Source organism: Chaetodon trifascialis, chromosome 14 (genome assembly GCF_039877785.1).
Source record: "Chaetodon trifascialis isolate fChaTrf1 chromosome 14, fChaTrf1.hap1, whole genome shotgun sequence".
Lineage (NCBI taxonomy): Eukaryota > Metazoa > Chordata > Actinopteri > Chaetodontiformes > Chaetodontidae > Chaetodon > Chaetodon trifascialis.
Genome location: NC_092069.1, coordinates 25,664,789 through 25,679,017, shown reverse-complemented (window position 1 = coordinate 25,679,017; position 14,229 = coordinate 25,664,789). Strand labels below are relative to the sequence as shown.

At 50.2% G+C, this 14,229-nt stretch overlaps 1 protein-coding gene across 1 annotated transcript in view; it reads left to right on the top strand.

Moving 5' to 3' along the window:
• Positions 1–14,229, top strand: part of kcnh5b (potassium voltage-gated channel, subfamily H (eag-related), member 5b) — a 114,257-nt gene that overhangs the window by 86,446 nt on the left and 13,582 nt on the right. Inside the window, exon 12 of the mRNA XM_070979047.1 lies at positions 7,449–7,645. Coding sequence (XP_070835148.1) covers positions 7,449–7,645 — 197 coding nt within the window. The remainder of the gene's footprint in view (positions 1–7,448; positions 7,646–14,229) is intronic.

The following is a 14,229-nucleotide window of genomic DNA, read 5'->3' as shown; positions in this document are numbered from 1 at the left end:
GTTGGCAGCAGCCTCATCTGTGCACACGGTGAACAGCTCCGTCGTCCCTGTCGGCATCGTGGTTCTTCCGTTATGGCGTCAGTTATCTGCACTCTGCTTATAGATCATGGAGCTCCAACATCCTGAGTGCCAAAAACATTAACTGAAGATCGTCCAGTCACTGTGACTCCTGTCTAATTTCTTTTATCTCAATGTCGCCTCCTGTTTCTCTCAGACCTCGGGTGAATCGTCGCTCTGTTTGCAGGGAAGAACAGATGACCCATCAGCCCTTTAGCCTGAATTATCTATTGATGATTTCTGCCCGAGCTCTGGGAAAACTCACTCGCCCTCTTTTTTTTTGTTCTGCCAAAACGATGAGCTGATTAATTTCTTAATCCATTATTCATGCTCGGTTATGAGGAGGGATCGTAGCCTGGCCTTCTATTCACACAGCAGTATGTTCTGGTCTGCGAGCACTACGTCAGCAGTGAGCAGGAGGAGCTGAGCCTCCGACCACAGACGACGAGCCCGGCTGCGTGACGAGATCCTGCAATGAGCGTCAGGGCCGGCCTGCTTGATGTGGAAAACATTAGAAGTATTCAAATGGACTTAAAACTTGTCCGATTTCTAAATGCAGAGCTGCTCTTCATGAGCGTAAAAAAGATGCTGCAGTGGTGCGAATGAAACTGGAGCCTTTAACAGCCTCAGAGGTTAAAACAAGAGTTGTTAGGAAGCCGTGGACGTGGACGACCAGCGGATGTATTATCTGAGCATTAACACGTCTGGCTCTGTGATGAACTGCTGACCTGCGCAGAGTGGACTCCAGTTCTCGCCCAGTTTGAGCTGGGATTGGCCCCGGCCCCCCTCTGAGGGATAAGTGCTTATATGATGGATGATAACACGTCTGGAAATGGATCTGAGCGTGACTTTGTGAAGACGGAGCGTGTTGAAGCTAACGTGCCGTGTTGAAAGCAGCTCAGGTCTCTGCAGGAGAAGGCGGCAGCTCGATGTTGTTGAAGGAAAATGAGATTTCGTCCTGTTTGGGTTCAGTGTCGGCGCAGAGACGGTCACGTGACGCAGAGGCAGCTGGATTTCAGCGCTCTTTAGGTGCCGAGCCGTCCCTCGTCTGCTGGTTGGATGATCCGCTGTGTTTCAGGACGGGAGCCGTTTGGGGTCCGTTTTGTTTGCCGATCTTGAAAGAAAGAATTCAGCTTCCTGTGATTTTTCAGGGCTTTGTTCTTTCCTCGCAGTGCTCGTGTCGTTTGTCACTTCATTGCAGCCTCGCCGCATTCGTTTGTACATTCATCTTGGGAAAAAAGATTTTTACAAAACAACTGCCCATATGTTGTGAAGACGAGACAGAGCAGCATAATTACTACGTCAGTTATCTTAATTGATGACCTCGTTAGCACTTGTGATTAATCTCAGGCGGATCATGTTGGGATTCTTCGGCAGATCGAGTTCCTCTTGTTGAGGACAGAATGAGCCTCATTAACTTCTTTATTGCTTTTTCTTCAGTGAACATATTGAGCAGAACTCATGAATCATTGATCGTGTCTGAAACTGGAAATATTAAAAGTCTTTCTGGCATATTGCTCCGTAACCGTTTATCTGTGGCAGGAACAACATTTGTGTAGAGGCTGAAAGCACTAAAGGGTGCTTCAGATGTTAATAGTGGGAGCACTTACGATGCAGCGAGGACCATTAATGCTGCCGTCGGTGGACAGCGGTGTCACAGCAGCTGTGCGCCTCCACCCGCCCAGTTTTCCAGGATAATGGTCTGACTGGTAACAGCAGCATCAGCACAGCAGCCTGAGATGCCTCTGACTGGGCCGACGTCTGGAGTGCTGCAGAGCGAGATAAGAAAGGCGAGGGTCCGCAGCCGCCCACGGGCAATTTGTTTTCCTGCTGATGGGGAGATGCAGGCTGCAGCGCCTTCAGCGTCACCGCCACGAGCGTCAGGATGTTCGCTGTGAGTCCATCCTCGTGTCCACAAACTAAACATCCAGCTGAGTCCATGAAAACCGACGCACGTATGAATAACCACCGTCCATTTAAACGGGGTCTCTCCGGGCATCGAACATCCCATTAAACGGCCCGTGTGCTGCAAGGACTCCACATGGCACTACGGTGCGATTCCAGCGGGATCAGAGGAGCGTGCCATCGTGTCACCAGGGAGCGGGGCATTATGGGAAAAACAGACCTCTGCAGTAAATGACGGATTTACATCTGTTGTTGTATCTGCAGCAGCTGTTAGCACGAGGTCACGATAAACACTGAAAGACGAGAAAAACACACTTAAAGCTCGGCCCATCGTGCTGCAGTCCACATGACGACTGACGGGGACGCAGGACGGGACGTGAGACAGGTAAACCAACCTCCTCAGTGCGTCTCTGGCCTCTGAGCTCTGCTGTCACCACGGACGACTTCTACATTAATATTCATTTCATCTGCAGTCAGTTTATAAATGGAGCACAGTGAGCTTTAGATAGTGTCACTGCTTGCATTGAGAAATATTGACGGCTTCTGTCTGGTCCCGCCTGTAAGCTGACACGACATTTATTTCCACATTCACTGCATGGACGCTGACATTTCGTTACTGCAAAGCTCTGGTGCGCACGATGTTCATGAGGGAGCGTTTTGCCGCCGTGCTTCAAGTATGAAATGGTAAATTAATGGATAAATGTGCGGTGAAGAGAAAAGACGACCTGAACATCCTCAGAAAAAAGACAAAGACACTGTCACCTGTGTGCACACACACCTGCATGCACCTGAAGAATATGTTCCCTCACACATCAGCTCAGAATCCATGTTTCAGTCATCACACCTTCAGCAGACCTGCGGTTGAATGCAGCCCTGATGGCGTTTTAACGTGAATCCACGGTCGAAAACATGAAAACAAGGTGAAATATGAGCATTCAGAACACAAAACATGCAAAGAAAAGTGGAACAATGAGCAGTAGGCGGCGTGATGTCTGCGTTATACATCAAACGCGTTCATGGCTGCAGAACGCGGCGACACTTTGAAGGTCAAACAGGCCGATCATGACCGATCGGACCTTATTGATAACCTGTTTATGATAAATACGTTGAGGCTGGGCTCTGGAAGAAGAATTATTCCTTTATTAATCTTCCTCAGGAGGAATTTATCTTTACGCTACCAGAGCGCCTCCACACACCAGAGCAGGAGCTGCTCGGACATGTCATGTGAGGACATGGAGCTTCTTGTGGCTCGTGTTCAAAGTGGGACCGTTTCCTCAGAATCTGTGTCTGTACAATAGATTTTAATTCCTCACCAGTGTCTCAGTGCGGTGCCTCCAAAGGTTTAGCGAGAGGACTAGAAAGAGTTTGTTGATCCATGTTTTCTGGGTGGGAGGATGGCTTCTGTTCCTGACGCTGGTGGTGTGACATCAAACGCTTCGTCCCTGCGAGCAGTCGGGCAGAATAACAGCAGCCGTGTTTTCGCTTGTGGGTGAATAATCAGCCCGGCGACGGGGGCCACGGCGCTAATGTGTCCGTCTCCACCCACCCAATCGAATCAGTCCTCGCTGTCGTTTTTAACCCCACCACTGAGTCGCACTCAGCCGCCGCCTCCACCGACCGCCGGTGTCCACATTCGCTCGGCTAATTGGCGAGAAGCTGCGGCTCTCCGGGGAGCTCGTTCCAGGCGAGTCCCGCTGCCTGAGTCGCTGTCGGGCGTTCGGAGAGGAAGGGGCCCTCGGGGGCGCAGAGGAGGGACTGTGGAGACGAGATCCCCTCACTCACGCTCTCTGTGGGCGCTCGGTGCTGGCAGCGTCATCCATCCGTTACTCGGGGAGTTGTGACAGCCCGTGGACGGCGTGCGCTGCTTTTCGTCACTTCTTATCGGGGTCAGCTGTCACAAAAATGCTGAGCTGATGTTTGTGACACAGATTCGAGTCCTGATTAGCCCAGATTTGGCTTTTTGAGTGTGACTGCGTCTCTGCAGGAGCAGTGGCATCGAACCACGGCATGACGTGCTGCTCATGAAGCCTTTCTGGAGTTTTTAAACCTTCGTTTCTTGTTCAGATCGCCTCCTCCTGCAGCTCCTCACGGCTCAGGACACGTCTGCATCTGATGATGAGTCTTCATCCTCTCATTATCAGCAGAACAACTGTTGCCTTGCCCACGAGACGCTCACATTGTACACATGCATTCATCTGCCCGCCATCATTAACATGGGCAATTTATGCTGGCAGTTGATAAGTCAAGTGTCCAGGTGGCTGCGGCGGGTTTGAAGCCGCTGAGGGAGAGGGGGTCAGCAGGAGGGGGGTCAGCAGGAGGGGGGGTCAGCAGGAGGGGGGTCAGGAGGAGGGGGGGTCAGCAGGAGGGGGGTCAGGAGGAGGGGGTCAGCAGGAGGGGGGTCAGGAGGAGGGGGTCAGCAGGAGGGGGGTCAGCAGGAGGGGGGTCAGGAGGAGGGGGTCAGCAGGAGGGGGGTCAGCAGGAGGGGGGTCAGGAGGAGGGGGGTTAGCAGGAGGGGGGTCAGCAGGAGGGGGGTCAGGAGGAGGGGGTCAGCAGGAGGGGGTCAGCAGGAGGGGGGCGAGCTTTCAGCCCTGCACCGCCTCACTTTGTCTGTCTGTGCAAGAAAATAAACATCCATCCATGTAAAAACTGTCTTTTATTTAAACCGTGCTTTCTTTAGACTGTGTCTCACGCACACACACACACACACACACACACACACACACACACACACACACACACACACACACACACACACTCACACACACACACACACACACACACACTCACACACACACACACACACACACACACACACACACACACACACACCGGACCACCGTTTTCCTCCTCAGGTGAAGGTGTGTGAGCACACCTGTATTCATAATGGATTATGCTCATGAGAGAACAATGGACTCTTATCTTATCTTATCTTATCTTATCTTATCTTATCTTATCTTATCTTATCTTATCTTATCTTATCTTATCTTATCTTATCTTATCTTATCTTATCTTATCTTATCTTATCTTATCTTATCTTACCTTACCTTACCTTACCTTACCTTACCTTACCTTACCTTACCTTACCTTACCTTACCTTACCTTACCTTATCTTATCTTATCTTATCTTTGGTATTCTGTCGTCTTTGCCTCACAGCGCTGAGCCAAACCTCCAGCAGTGATTAATGAACAGTGAGTGAGTTTTTCGCCGTCTCTGCCGTGCTTCCTCCCTTTCATTCCACCTGGCTCACGTTGGATCTGAATCTGATGAAATCGCTGCAGCGGCTCGCGGTGCGCACGGTGAGATCAGCAGCTCTGGTTGCTAAGGACTTGGCCAGGTAAAGCTGTTGCTAAGGGAAGGAAAAGTGCGTGGCTCATGCGGAGATGCAGGTGGTTTGTTTTTAATGATTTACAGTTAACGTATGTCTGCGCAGCCCATCAGCACCTTCCTGTAATCACTGAGGAGCTGCCTGCTCTCAGCCTCTCTCTCCTGTTCAGCATTAAACACTCAGCTGACAGTCAGCATGAAGTTTTCCTCTTTTCTTCTGCCATCGCAGCTGCTAAAAATGATTTCATTTCAGCCTTTTTTCTCAGACTTCCTCTCTCAATTAGCTCCACTCCTCCCGTCGTCTTGTTGCTGTCACAGTAGATGAGAACAAACATGTTATTAAGGTATGAAAATATGGCTTTATAGAGATTATATTAAAAACATCCTCAGTGAGAGACAGCCCTTATATCCAGGACGGCTTTTCTGATGCCTCCTGTCAGACTGCAGAGGTCCAGTTTGTGTTGGAGCCTCAGTGTTCTGCTTGATAAGTGCTCATCGTGTGTCTCACAGCGCCTAAATGAGCCTCCTGACGGCAGAATCGAGCCCGCTGTTTCAGACGTTAGCCAGTCCCACGCCAAACAAAGCTGCAGTTTAAACGACTGTGCATCCCCAAAAACCCTGATATGTTAAACTATGTCTTATATCTGTAGAGCTGCAACTGTCACTTTCATCACTGATTAATCTGTCTGTTGTTTTCACGATTAATCCATCGACCATTTGGTCAATGAAATGTCAGAAAACGCTGAAAATATCCAGCAAAACCACAAACGACATCCTCAAATGTCCAGTTTTCTTCAGTTTACTGTTGTATAAGACAAAGAAAAGCAGCAAATCTTCACAGCTGGAGCGATGAAAATGGGTAAAGTTCAACATTTATTCTGAAAAATGAGTTTATCAACTGTTGCTGTGTCATTTTCTGTCAGTTAATTGAGTGTTCATGTCAGCTTTACATACCTGAGATAACACCTGAAGTGAATGTTGTGCTGAGGTCAGTTTAAAGCAGCTCAGGTCATGATTGGACGCCGGCCCAGAAGCTAAAACCTGGTCACACCTGTAGAAACGTGTCATTACTGATGAATTGTTTCAGACTCAGCTGAGGCGTCGCCTTCACCAGTCATTCGACATAACAATCATTAAAACTCTGCGTCCTCCTCCTGTTCGTCCTCTGCGTCCCCCTCCTCCTGTTTGTCCTCTGCGTCCCCCTCCTCCTGTTTGTCCTCTGTGTCCTCCTCCTGTTCGTCTTCTGTGTCCTCCTCCTGTTTGTCCTCTGCGTTCCCCTCCTCCTGTTTGTCCTCTACGTCCCTCTCCTGTTTGTCCTCTGCGTCCTCCTCCTGTTTGTCCTCTGCGTCCTCCTCCTGTTCGTCCTCTGCATCCTCCTCCTGTTTGTCCTCTGCGTCCTCCTCCTGTTCATCCTCTGCGTCCTCCTCCTGTTTGTCCGCTGCGTCCTCCTCCTGTTTGTCCTCTACGTCCCTCTCCTGTTTGTCCTCTGCGTCCTCCTCCTGTTTGTCCGCTGCGTCCTCCTCCTGTTCGTCTTCTGTGTCCTCCTCCTGTTTGTCCTCTGCGTCCTCCTCCTGTTTGTCCGCTGCGTCCTCCTCCTGTTCGTCTTCTGTGTCCTCCTCCTGTTTGTCCTCTGCGTCCTCCTCCTGTTTGTCCTCTGCGTCCTCCTCCTGTTTGTCCTCTGCGTCCTCCTCCTGTTCGTCCTCTGCGTCCTCCTCCTGTTTGTCCGCTGCGTCCTCCTCCTGTTCGTCTTCTGTGTCCTCCTCCTGTTTGTCCTCTGCGTCCTCCTCCTGTTTGTCCTCTGCGTCCTCCTCCTGTTCGTCCTCTGCGTCCTCCTCCTGTTCATCCTCTGCGTCCTCCTCCTGTTTGTCCTCTGCGTCCTCCTCCTGTTTGTCCGCTGCGTCCTCCTCCTGTTCGTCTTCTGTGTCCTCCTCCTGTTTGTCCTCTGCGTCCTCCTCCTGTTCGTCTTCTGTGTCCTCCCCCTGTTTGTCCTCTGCGTCCCCCTCCTGTTTGTCCTCTGCGTCCTCCTCCTGTTTGTCCTCTGCGTCCCCCTCCTGTTTGTCCTCTGCGTCCTCCTCCTGTTTGTCCTCTGCGTCCTCCTCCTGTTTGTCCTCTGCGTCCCCCTCCTGTTTGTCCTCTGCGTCCTCCTCCTGTTCGTCCTCAGGTAAAGGCGACGTGTTCGGCGACGTCTTCTGGAAGGAGACCACGCTGGCGCACGCGTGCGCTAACGTCCGGGCGCTGACGTACTGCGACCTGCACGTCATCAAGAGGGAGGCTCTGCTCAAGGTGCTCGAGTTTTACACGGCCTTCGCCAACTCCTTCTCCCGAAACCTCATCCTCACCTGCAACCTGCGCAAGCGGGTAAGAAATGTTTCTCTCTATCAGTCGCTTTGATTATGTCGGCTTTGTTTCTTTGTTCTGAGTGAAGCTGAGACTCGAGCTCGCGCTCAGGCCTTCTGACCCGGCGCTCCCTCCTGTTTTCTGTCCTTCACACATCCTCTCTTCCTCTTCCTCTTCCTCTTCCTCTTCCTCTTCCTCTTCCTCTTCCTCTCATAACAAGTCTGTTGTTGTTTACTTGTCCTTAACTTGTTTTTCATACTCCTCTTCCCTCAGCTCAGGGGGTCTTTCTCTTTCTCAGCGTGCCTCAAACACAATAAATTATACACAGGACGCCGGCGGCCTCATTACGTCCTCCGCCCTTTAGCCGCTTCTCACTGACGTCTCTGCGCTCCGAGCGGCAGTTTTCACTCTCTGTGCTTGTTTGTGTGTTTTAAGTTGGTAGTTTATGCATTATGATTTATGGATGGGCGTGTGTGTGTGTGTGTTTTATCTACCTGGCCGTGTGTGTGTGACCGTGATGTGAAGCGTCTGCACACCTGCAGAGCATCAGAGGTGCTTCAGGCGTGTGTGAGTGGACATTGATTTGACCCTGGCTCCATCCTGAAAACAGAAGATATTCCTTTAAATAAAACACTGATCACTGGAGGACATTATCCAACGCAGGCTGCAGGTATCTGCCCCCACCTGAAGGAGGTGATGGCTGCACGTCGATCCAGCCGTCTGCTCTTAATGCTCTTCATCTGCTTCAGTCCAGACTTCTGCCTTTGTTGTGGAAACTGGATTTCTTCATAGATTTCTGAGGTTTTCAGTGATTTGTTCCAGCAGCTGTTTGATGGGTCGTCATGAATTAAATGTTTTGCATGCAAAGACGCTAAAGAAGCACAGTGACGCTGCAGTGTGAGCCTCACTGCTGGACCTGAGTGCTGCTGCCAAAGCTTCAGTTTGCTCAGTCCACACCTGATCAGCTGTAAGCTCCATTCAACCGTCTGTCTGAGAGCAGAGAGGCGAGAGGACAGTGGACGGACAGAGGGACGGACTCGAAAACAGGAGATTTGAAGAGGTGAAGAGGGCAGAAACAGAGGATCGAGTCGGCGTGGATCGATGCGTTTGATAAAACAGAAGTGGATCCGTTCCATGAGTCAGGCGACTGATGGACGTCCAAAAAGCTCCTGAAAGGCTCTCTGTGTGGGTTTAGTCGTGTTTCAAAGACTTTCTGAGCGTTGCTTCAATTCCAGGAAACTTTATTCTTCGCTGCAGCTGACCTGCTTCGCACTGACTCACCTGCTGCTCACCTTCCTGTGAGTTTACACATGTCACAGAGGATAAACCCCAGCAGCCTCTGAATCATATTTCCTGTCTAATTAGTACAGCTTAGAGAAGAAGAGAGAAACGGTTTTGGCTTCATTTCTGCTCTTCAGAGCTGGGGAAGGCTCCTCTGCTGCCTGGCTGAGGTACAGAGCGACTGACCGGCCTCAGCACCAGCTGAGGTGAGCTTCAGTGAAGACACAGGACGCTCCTTCTGCTGCAGTTTGCACACGAATCTGCTGAGCGAAGCTTCAAAATGAGTTAAAAGCGAAGCCGCCGTGAGGATGAGGCGATGGCTCCCGTGTCTTCCTCCATCATGAGTTCACAGCCTCCACCTGCGTCTGGATTCACGAGCGCGCCTCCAGACAAGCTTCGGCGGGCCGCGAGCAGAAACAGCCTCTGAACGGCGTTAATTGTTGAAATGGAGGCTTTTCGCTGTGCGCAGCAGGAACGTGACCCGGCGGCAGCCTCGTGTAAACAGCACAGACGCTGAGACGTGGGCAGAGCGCTCCCTCTCTCTCCTCTTTCGTTCCCAGGATGCGTGACAGCTGCTCGAGCGCCGCCATGATGAAGATAAACAACTTGTAGCGGGAGCTGCGACGTGGCCTGTGGGACTCTGAGGACGCCGGAATGTGTGTCAGCGCTAACTCGGCCGTCACTCATGCTGGCCAGCGATCCGCCTCATCAGCACTTTGCTTTCTGTCGCCGGTGCCTCTTCCTCCTCAGGAGCCTCTGTCTCTGCATCCTGCTCTGACTCTGTGGTGAAACGCCTGCTCCTGTTGGAGGAAGATCGGGCCTATCAGGCGGCCGGCTGGCTGCTGGTCCCTAACCTTTGCTGTGCAGCGTTCAAAGCCTCACGCTCCTCTTCATCTTAATGTGCAGAGGCTGCGTTCGTTCATCCATACCAGCTCGTGTCCGTTTGGACTGACAGGAGCATTTCTGTCTTCTGTGTTTCCTCCAGTGTTCAAACCTTCAGACTCCTTCTGTGTGCACACACGCTTGGCCAATAAAGCCGATTCAGATTCAGATTCTTGCTGAGGTTGATGGGAAACAGTAGTCCAGTTATTTAGGGATGAACCCATACAATGGTCTGCTGTAGCTCTGAACTTGATGAGAACTCAAACGTTAACTGTAACTTTGATGTCCAATCAGTGGTCGATCCGAGGTTTGAGCTGCTCACTGAGTCTTACAGTAATACAAATGATCACCAAATCTGTAAATGTCAGATCCAAACTCTATTTCTGATTCGTCAACGAGATCAAAAAGGTAAAACTGGTGCTGCTTTCCTGGATTTTTAATTAATGACTTGATTAAAGGGCAGACATTTCTCAAACTGACGTGAAGACCAAACAGTCGTCCAGAGCGGCTGCAGAATGTTTTTAATGTTTTCTTTGTACCAGCTCGGCTTTTCTTCACAGCTGAGCTCGTAGTGAAAAATGACCAAAGCGTATAAAGTGTGCACATGTGGAAGAGGACTCTCTCTTTCAAAATAAAAGCCTCAGTGGTGGAGCAGCGCAGCGCAGAGCTCTGACCTGTTCAGGTGTGTGACTGCTGCTCTCACAGTACAAACAGTCCACGTCCTGCAGCTTTCTGCTCCAGTTGCTCTCGCAGGTGAAACTGCAGCAGCTCGACGTGGTTGTTTATGTCGGTCGCAGCAGTTCGGTCCAGACATTCAGCCAGCAGCTCGATACTGCTGAGCGACTGCAGCCAAGTCTGCACTTCAGCTCTCAGAGGACGCGTTTGGATGCAGAACGGCTGGGAAGCAAAGCCAGGGAGTAAATATTTGCTGATGTTTACAGGTCCTCCACGCCTCGTAGTTATTGGCCGAGACGCCAGGCTCCTCTGTCCGGGCGCCATGAACAGGAAGTATCAGCGCTGAAACCAAAGCATCCTGAATCACAGAACAGCTTCCTTTTTGCATTTTGATGCCACAGTTATTTTAAATTAAAACGAATAAAAGATGCAGCTGCTCTCCAGACTGTTTTCTGTCTCTGTCTTCTTCTTCGGTATCTCATCAGAGCTGCATCAGGAACCTTTTGACATCTTTTTGACAGTGTTTTTGTCAGTAAAAAAGAAGAGATAAAACTAGAAAAGAGATCAAACTGAACGACGGGAACATTTTTAACACTTCAGTATCAGAGCGACGCAGTTACGGTCCGAACATCCGTGGCTACAGAGCAAACAGGAAATACTAGCTCTGCCATGCTACCGCTAACTCGTCTCCATGGCAACATGATCCTTCCTGTTTGCATCAACCAAAACTGATGGGAACCCTGGGGCAAAGCTCTCGAGAAGATATTCATCACACAAGACAAAGAAAGAGAAAAGGAGCGACAGAATCCGTGAAAACAAATCTGCTTTTACACAATCGCAGCATTTTCTGACACGACGGAGGCTCGAGAGGATTTACTGAACCGCCGACGAGCCAGACGGCGGCGTGTCTGCGCCCAGCGTGTTCTGAGGATCACCTCAGGCCCCACCAAGAATCAGCGTTCCTCATGTTGCTCCCTGCAGCTTGCATTCATATCCATTTCTTTTGTTTAATATTAGAAAGGAAAGAAACTAATGAGGAAGAGTTTAAACCTCCTTCTTCATGCCCTCAGTCGTCAGCGTACCTCTTCCTCACTGTCACCCTGATGAAACACCCCTGAATATTTTTCTGCTTGGCGCCTTATTTGATGTCCTGATGCAAGACGTCCGCAGACCTGAACAGACCTGGATCCACACCGGACCGTCCCGGCCGCGCTCCACTCGCCGACTTTCATCTGCGGAGCGTTCGTCCTCGTTCTGCAGAGTCTCAGAAACCTGAATAAACCAGCACACGGGGCTCGTAACTGTGCCTTTTGGACGAGGAGGGGCCGTTAGAGGCGTCACATGCTGCACCGGGTCTCAGCACAGCTTGTGTGCTGTGGGGGGACAGACTTCAGGGCTGAAGCCTGCAGGCCGGGAGGCTTTTACCAGCCCCCCCGTTGGATTATTCATGTGATGGACGGTAAAGGCGTGTGTGTGTGTTTGTGTGTGTGTGTGTGTGCGCGTGTGTGTGTGTGTGTGTGTGTGTGTGTGTGTGTGTGTGTGTGTGTGTGTGTGTGTGTGTGTGTGTGTGTGTGTGTGTGTGTTTGTGTGTGTGTGTGTGTGCGCGTGTGTGTGTGTGTGTGTGTGTGTGTGTGCCCCGACAGGAAGGGAGAGGTGGTATTCTGGTGTGCAGAGTTCGACAGAGCAGAGTTGTTTTGCAGATTTACACTCAGAACAAGAGACAGGATCAGAAAATTCGGCTGCCAGGTGGATATTTTGTAAGTGCGAGCCCGTTTCAGCTGGAGGACGCATCATGTTTTAAGGAAAATGCGTTAATTAAAACTGATCTGAGTGCAGGAAAATCCACAAAATTGCAGATGTTAAACGTCTCAGTCAACTTTGAGCGATCAGCTGCATCAACCTCACTCGCACAGGAAGCTGACGTCTTTAAACACCAGCTGCAAAGCTCTGATTGGCTCGTGGTCACGTGAACTGGCTGTGGGTTCAGAGTTCTGGGTCCAGGCTGCTTCCTCTCTGCTCAGATTCACAGCTGCTTCGTCTGTGTGCGCGTCTCTCCCACAGCAGCTGATGATGATGATGATGATGATGATGCTGTAATCAGCGAGCAGCCAGCAGAGTTGTCAGAAGCTCTTCATAACAGGCTGTCGACCAGCAGCTCGCTCAGGGCGGAGCATCCCCAAAGCTTCGCCCTCGCTCTGCTCACTCACGGCGAACAAAGGGGACGTGATAATTAATTGATGGCTGAGAGGAAGCTGTTTCTGCCTTCGCCATGTTCCCTGAAAAGCTCCTCAGATCGCGGCTGTTCACATTTACTCGGCCCAGGTTCAGCTCTGTTGGTCTTCACTGCCTTCATTGATCTATTTTTATTGTTTCATTCCACAGCCGACGTGTGGGGAAGATCTTTTTCCGATCTGGGTTTCCCTGCTTTTTTCAGCATGTTTGCAAAAAGCCAGTCGAGCTCTGAACCCAGTTATTTCTCAGGGTCAGAGGTCAGATCTGCTTCAGCCTCTGGACCTGGTCCCGCTGCTGCAGACCAGAGGCTTTTTGCTGGAGATTTCTATTTTGGACTTTCTGGAAATTCAGTAATTATTGACAGCGAGGCAGCGTGATGGAAGCTCTGCTGCTGAACGAGCAGCGAGGTTTTGGTGGATTCTTCGCTTCATCTTCATCCCTTTTGTTCACATCTGGGAGTGAGACAGCAGAGAGAGCAGCTGAGGTCTCTGGGTCATCAGAGCTGCAGATGTGTGCTCTTAAACAAGCATCACGTACCAAAAACACACGAGCTGTCTCCGTTCATCACGCTGTGCGTTGTCTCGTGACCTCTCACCTGTGCACAGGTGTGCTCTCATTCAGAACATTTCAAGTGTCCGTCCTGACCATCGCGTTGTGCTAACAGACAGATGACGAAGGCTCACAGTCGTCTTGACTCTCTCAGCTCTTGTTTCTATATTTGTATCTCTTACATTTAACCCCGGGTGAAAAGCATTCTGGGACATTACATGAGTCCAAGGCCTGAGGGCCACGTCGTCCGTGGCTAACACTTCCCTGTGATACAGTCTAAAGTAGGCTAAAGCCTTGCTTGGCAGCGGGGTTAGTCCCAACTTTCCAAGGCTAAAAATAGAAATGTAAAACGCCACCCCGGGCTAACTGGCTTATCGTAGAAGAAGGCTGAACTAAAGCTGCGGGCCTTTGGTCGTGGAGCAGGACGTCCACAGGCCGTGAAACGTTGATCACATGATCGCAGTCATTCATCCGCCGTCACCTTCTCCTGTTTGTCCACTGCAGTCAAACGTGACCTCTGAAGATGATTTCAGATGAGTCCCCCGACCGCAATACAGTGACAGTAAATGTTCAGAATCGCAGTCGTAGCCTCACGAGGAGGTAAATCTGATGACACCCCAGAGGACAAAACGGAGAGTTAATTTCACTCTCCTCACATCTGCACCACTGCTGTCCAAAGATGTCCACTTTGTCCTAATAAACAATAATAAATGAAAAGGCTTTGATCTTAACTTCCATCAGTCAAAGCTGGTCAAATGCTAGCATAGCATGCTAACAGACATGCTAGTTAAAGTTTGCAGACTAAAGCCAGAAATGAAGATATCTAAAAAAAAAGATTACTTTTTTTAACATTAGCACAGAATGTAAACATTTTATACCTTCAATGAATTGCTTTTATATATTTAACAACTGAAAAGTAATCACAATCACAAAAGTAATCACAACTAATTTCTGTATGTTATCCGCTAGCATATATGCTGATACTG